General features: G+C 33.4%; 1 protein-coding gene across 1 annotated transcript in view; it reads left to right on the forward strand.

The window, feature by feature from the left end:
* Positions 1-5,737: 5,737 nt before the first annotated feature.
* The window catches only part of LOC149133187 (thyrotropin-releasing hormone receptor-like), a 4,309-nt gene continuing 2,546 nt past the window's right edge, over positions 5,738-7,500 (forward strand). Inside the window, exon 1 of the mRNA XM_052971512.2 lies at positions 5,738-7,500. This exon is cut by the window's right edge and continues 2,546 nt beyond it. Within this exon, the coding sequence (XP_052827472.2) occupies positions 7,126-7,500 (375 nt within the window). The 5' untranslated portion in view covers positions 5,738-7,125.

The raw sequence follows: 7,500 nt of genomic DNA on the forward strand, positions 1-7,500 counted from the left end.
TACTACAGTCCTAGATACATTGATTCATTCATCGTTCAATGTGGTTGAACTACCAATCCCAGTTGAGACTTACATTGTGGGAAGTACTGAACAGCTTTTGATCACTGAATACAAAACATAGCTCAAAGGACCTCGGCTCGGGTGATTTTTTTTAATGAGTCACCTCTCACCTTTGAAAGCCAATTTCTCACAATGATACTCATTCACAACTGAGTAAACTAGAGCAATGTGAAATGAAGTGGTCTGGATGCATTTTGCCTGTAATGTCGGATAAAATGATCAGGGTTGCTATATGTTAAATCGCAGATCTATCTCCACAACCTGTAGGTACAATATGGCCAAATGTTCAAGAAGTTCATTTCACAACCCCAAGTTCCTGGGTTCAATACCATCTTGTGGCATCTTGGGTAAATGTCATTTTCTATAGCTTCGGGTTGGCCCATATCTTTTGGGTGAAATTGGAAACTGTTTCATTAAGTGGATTGAATCTGTAATGCAAAAGGTAGAACTTCATCACATATTGTCATGCTGATTCTGACTGAATGATGATTACATTATGGATCTATGGAATACTCAGCCACTTACAGCAGATGAAATCATTTGATAGAACACCTGATAGAGATCCACCCATCATCACCACACAATCTCTACTAACCTTGCATTAAACAGTAATAAAGAATCCCTAAGCAGCATATCTATATATATATGCATGTGTGTGTGTGTGTGTATGTATATATATATATATATATATATATATATATATATATTCTTAGCCATATAGACAACTTGTCAGACTCCAATGGCCGTAAATATATGATGTGGTTCTATACCAACTGCCATTGGAGTTTGACAAGACATCTATAAGGTAAAGCACTTTATGGATGTGAAACCATTGGTCATTCTTTGACCAGCTATATAATTAAATTGTAAAGATATATATATATATATATATATATATATATATACATATATTTGTGCATGGGTCTTGACATCATGTGGTAATTGTGATAAAATGAGCATCACCATATAACCACAATGCCTTTCTTTTCCAGTCTTCTATAACATGTCCAGCCATGGGGTAATATTACTTTGCATGGAAATGGTTGAGGGCTAGAAACAGGAAAGGTATCCAGCTGCAAAAAAAAATCTGCTTCAATGAATTCTGTCTGACCAATATAAGCATAGAAAAGGAGCCCCTAAAAAAGCTGATGATGATGATGATAGATGCACGTGCGCATCTATGTACACACTTACGTATATCATGTATGTGTATATGTGTGTGTCTGCATGTCTATGAATATGATAATTCCTCTAATGCTGGCTCTAACAAAAGTATTGAGGCTGCTGCAATATTGCTCTGCTATAATATTGTTCAGTTATCTTTCAGTGTGGGAGGAGCTTCTGTGTTATCACTCAGCCTATTAGAAATAGCACCCTAATCTCCCTCAAAATCTTTACATAAAAGACTACATATTCATTAAAACATGATGTTTAATATAATGGCAACAAATTAAAATAATTACGATTTGAGTGTCAGATATAATTAATTGCAATCCATTTACCAAATGAAAACGCCTCTATTGGGAATAATGTACAGGCTGCATGATCTTTGTTAGTACAGTAACAAAATAAATGAAAAATACTTTGACGTGTGTGTGTGTGTGTGTGTGTGTGTGTGTGTGTGTATATCTGTGGGTATATGTGTGTGCGCGCGCATGTGTGTGTGTCCTTTAAGACACAGACAAAAACTGAAATCTGCCAAAGAGTTACATATGTTGTACCAATGTCTGCTTCATTTACATCAAAGAATTGAAACAATTGCAGCAGCTGATATATCTCTTTGAAATTGGTTGAGAAAACAGCAACAGCAACAATGATGACCATGATTATGTTAATGATGATAATAATAACAACGAACTATATGACATCTTTACAACAAGGCAAATGTACTTTTTCAAACGTACTTCAATTTCATGGCCTATATATTCGTCTTGTTTTGTAAAAGTCTAGTTGTGGTTTTGGAAGGAATAAAACAAGACACATATGCAATGAGTGAGCATCATGGAAAGGCTATGGGGATAGGATGAAGGAAAGAGAATCAGGATGGCTTGTTGCGATGAGGAAAAAGTGAAAGTGGATAAGAGCATCTCAGCCTCTATCACAATCATAGTCTGCTATACTGTCCTTGTGGGTTTTCTTTTGTGGGTTTTCTTTAGAGTGAATTTTCATTAGTAGTGCCTATCACCAGTTGTTACATTCCTTTGTCATTTCTTGCATTAGACTTCAACTGATGTTGGTGCTTTTTACATCTGTGTAACTTAATGATTCACCAAAAGAGACCGATAGAATAAGTACTAGGCTTACAAAGAATAAATCTGGGGGTCAATTTGTTTGACTAAACCCCCCTTAACCCTTTAGTGTTTGCATTATTCTGCCAAAATTAATGCTTTTTTTTATCCACATTGTTTTGAACTAACCATACATTATCTTGTAGCTATGAGATTTTGATGAGGTAGCTGTTAATTTTTAAAACGATATTGTAGAGTTGGTGTGAGAGACCAGATCTGGCCAGTTTGAACGTAAAACAGGCAGAATACTTTTGGCTGGATATGGCCGGTTTAAATGCTTTAGGGTTAAGGTTGTGGTCCATTATGGCCGCAGTCAAAAAAAAGAATGTGTGTGTGTGTGTGTGTGTGTGTGTGTGTGTGTGTGTGTGTGTATGTGTGTGAGAGAGAGACAATTCTGGCACCCATAGAAGAGGATTCTTGCCTGTCAATGATATATGTATTATGTGTGTGTTTTATGCACCATGCATACATATGAGAAGTCCTGTCAAGGTGAATGCTGTAGTATTCAACACACCCCAACAAAGCATCCACATTCAGTTGGATATAAAGATTGCCTTAAATAAATATATATATATATATATATATATATATATATATATGTTTATGTATATATTCTTTTATTCTTTTATTCTTCTATATGTTTCAGTCATTTCACTGTAGCCATGCTGGAGTACTGCCTTTAGTCGAACCGCTAAGTTATGGGGACATAAACACACCAGCATCAGTTGTCAAGCGATTGTGATGGGGGGGGGAGCAAACACAGACGCACAAACATATATACACACACACACATAGATATATATATATATTTATGTATATGTGTGTGTGTATATCGTAGGAGATTTTCTTTCTCCGTCTTCCCTTCTTTGGACTTTTTCTATATTTCTGATGAAGAGCTCCGTTCGAAACGTGAAATCCTCTTTCTTTTCTTTCCTTTCCCAAGTGTCCAATAACACTCTACTTATTCCACATCCTCGCGTAGTTGTTTTTCATGGTTTTTCTTGCTTGTTCATGTTTGGATTGTATATATATATATATATATATATATATATATATATATATATATATATATATGGATGGGTGTCACCTACCTTTTTCTTCCCTGTCATTTTCTTCCATCTTCAATAAATCCCACTTATTGCAACTTTTGGCTAAGTTTCACTTTTTTTTGGTGCCTGTGGTATTGTTATTATTATTGTTTTTCTTTTTTTTTTAATATTTTCTTAATGCAGTTTAATGTACCATTTCAGTTACAGTTATCTGGCTGACAATGGAACAAGTTTTTATCATTGTCATTATTATTATTATTATTATTATTATTATTTCTTAGCTTTCCCTTTTTTTTTTTGTTATTGTTATCTAAAACTATTATTAAAAAAAAAAGGAGAAATTTTTTCCTTTTTTTTTTTATAGCTTTTACTCTAAAATTATATTGTCAGTTTTATAAAGCTGAAAAAAAAATCCATATTGTATGTGTTTGTGGGCGTGTGTGTGTGCATGTGATGTGTGGGCATGTGTGTTTTAATAAATTTATCTAGACAAGTAAAACCTGCACATATTAATTCCATTATTATAGCTTTAAGGCATAATACACACACACACACACCCACACACATATATATACACACATGCACACATACACACACATATATACATGTATATATATATATGTGTATGTGTGTGTTAGTGTGTGTGTGTGTATGTATATGTGTGTGTAATATATATATGTACATATATATATATATATATATATATATATATATATATATATATTGTGTATGTATATGCACACACACACTTATACACACACATACACCACACACACACACATACACCACACACACACATACAGCACACACACACGCACAGAAGATGGAGTGAGACGTAGAATGAAGAGAGAGGAATGGCGTGACAAATATGCAGAAAGAAACTGAAAGAAAAGAGGTACAGAAAGCGAGAGAGAGAGCAGGCGATAAAGAGAGAGACACAAAGAGACTGAGAGAAAAAGAGACAAGAAAAGGCAAAGAAAGTGTTTTGTGTGGAGAATAATTACATCCATTTTTTGAAAATTCCATTGTTTCTCCTGTGAATATATTTCTTAACAGGAATGGTGAATTAAGTCATAATCAATTTAATATTATTACATTCATTTTATTTTCATGAAACAGAGAAAGAATGCAATTTTTCTGTGGTTTATTATTTTAATTTTGCTAGCAAGATATTTTAGAGCAGTTTAATTTCTGTTTTCGTGTGACAGTTTTTCTTTCTTTTTTCTTTCCTTTTTTTGAAATTCCAAACCGAAAAATAATTGTGAGATGTTTATATATAAACTCATGGAAACTGACAAGATAATGGAAAAAGAATTAATAATAATAATAATAATCATGATTGCAGACTGAAGGTCTGAAATCTCAGGAGGAGGGTGGATAGTCAATTTCGTCAACTCCAGTGCACACCTGGTACTCTTTTCGTGGACCCCCAATGGATAAAATGCTAGGTCAACCACAGCAGAATTTGAACTCAGAACATGAAAACGGATAAAATACCATTAAGCATTTTTGCCTGGTTCCCTGCTTTAATAATAACAGTAATGGTTTCAAATTTTGGCACAAGGCCAACAATTTCAGGAGAGGGGGTTAAGTCAATTACAACAACCCCAGTATTCAACTGGTGCTTTATTTTATTTTATTTTATTGATCCCCCGAAACGATGAAAGGCAAAGTTGACTTTGGCTGAATTTGAACTCAGAATGTAAAAATAGATGAAATGCTGCTGAGCATTTTGCCCAGTGTGCTAATGATACTGCTTGCTCACTGCCTTAATAATAATAATAATGATAATAATAATAATAATAATAATTATTGCCCTGATGCAGTACCAGACACTGGCTCTCATGGCTTCTGATCTTAACTGATTGGAAATGTTATCATGTACATTGTTTTGTCTTGGTTTAAAGGATGGCCTACAACAAATATTCTGCTCAATACCACAGATTTGCTTGTTAATTGCCTGACCTTAACCAGTTGAGCATGTCCCTTGGTGGCTGACAATATGTGCATCTTTGATCACAAGCAGAAGTAGTGGGGGAGCATCATAGCCATGTTATGAGAGGAATTCTTTGGGGTTTGGATAATACATCTTTAGAAACATGGGTGTTTTGTTCAACATCATTAAACAACCCTTATTCAAGGACCTTTTGAGCAGAATGGGCTACTCGACTTTGCATGCAAGACTCCAAGAGATCCAACAAAACCTGTGATAAAAAGAAATAATAATAATAATAATAATAATAATAATAATAATAATAATAATAATAATTTAATGTCCATATTCCATAATAATAATAATCGCTCTACTTTATTTCTTTATATTAATTTATTTCATTTATAATTCAATTTGTTTTATCTTTTTTTATATTTTTCAGACGACAGCAAGTTGTGGTGGCCACTTCAGAATTTGTGATTTCCATAAAACCAATCCAGACTCCTGCTGTGTCTGCCACTGACAGCTCCGATATTAATGCCATCAGCTGCACAAAGCTGTAATCAATACAACCACATCTATGATCTATGTGCTACTTTTATTTAAATGCCATGCTGCCAAGTGTGAGAGCCATTCTCAACACTTACAAAGAACCATATGCTACCGATCAAAACCTTCGGAAAATACAACTCTATTCAGGAACATAATTAGCTCAGCTACAAATGGAGCCAAGCCCTACATTTAAATATCTTGGAATTTTATGGTCTATATGAAGACCAGTTCTTAGAAGCTACAGTTTCTTTCTCTCACCTGTTCTTATTGCAATCAATTATCTTTACACCTTATATCTCTCTTCTCTCTCTCTCTCTCTCTCTCTTTAACATTATTATTTTCCTGTGTTCACTTGTTTTCTTTCCATCTAATTTTTTTTTAAATTTTTTATTTCCTTAACACCATCATCTAACCATTATTTATTCTTGTAGTTTTGAATACTAGTGTCTTTGAATAATAACAAATATCACAATAATACTAATAAAAATAGTAATCACACACTAAAAAAAAAAAAAAACAAGTGAAAAGAAAAAGAGAGAGAGAAATAGGAAATTTCCAAAAAATACAAGAAATATCAAATTATAAAGGGAAATTTTTACCAGTGAAAAGGAGAAAAAAAAAATTTACAAGTTGTAGAAAAATAAAAGAGGTAAAAAAAAAAGAAACAAATTTTTAAAGAAGTAATTGAAATCAAGTGAAAGTGTGTTGCAGTTGTTGTAACTACACTCAAATACTTTAAAACCAATTGCTAACTGTGGTTATAAACACATATACATACATATTTATACTACAGTTATATAGATATTATTATATATATATATTTATATACACACATACATGTTGACATTTATTTGGTGATATATTAAAAGAAAATATACAAGGATATTTGCACGCAGCCAACCACAAACACATACACACACATACATACACACATGCATATAAGCATATTCTTTCACTGATTAATTCAGATAATCTGTAAAATGAACAAATTATCAAACTGTATGATATTATTCAAAGCAGATCAAAGGCAAAACAAAAACAGAGAAAAAGGAAAACACAAAAAAAAGTAAAAAGAATAATTACAGTCCAGTTTCCTTTGTCAGGGATTGAACCATTGGAAACTGTTGAACATTCTGCTCCCCAACCCCACCCTTTTGTTTAAAGTTTGAGTCTCTTGTCTTTCATTCATAAATTCTTCAGTTGTCTTTTTAAAAAAAAACCGTTTTCCAAGCAACAGAGTGATATGGCAAACATGAACCAAATCAGTCTTGATTTTATTAAAAATGAAAGTGCTTATGATTTAAACTTCACCACCACATTGAGTTCAAGCCCTCCCCAGCCTCAGGATTCATCTCACACTTATAACTTGGTCACCTTTTATCTTATGGGTGTTGGTGGTATGACAGTCTGCTGCCTTGGTATCATTGGGAATATACTCTCTTTTATAGTGTTGACACGAAAAACGATGAAGTCTTCGACGTATACATATCTATCTGGCCTTGCCATTTGTGATTTGCTGGTGTTGATCACATCCGTACTTATGTTCCATAAAGATGTCAAATACCCTGAACGAGGGGTAATCTATTGGATAGATAACTACTACTCACAAATGTTTCCT

The sequence above is a fragment of the Octopus bimaculoides genome, chromosome 11 (assembly GCF_046866305.1).
Source record: "Octopus bimaculoides isolate indiv1 chromosome 11, ASM4686630v1, whole genome shotgun sequence".
Classification (NCBI taxonomy): Eukaryota; Metazoa; Mollusca; class Cephalopoda; order Octopoda; family Octopodidae; genus Octopus; species Octopus bimaculoides.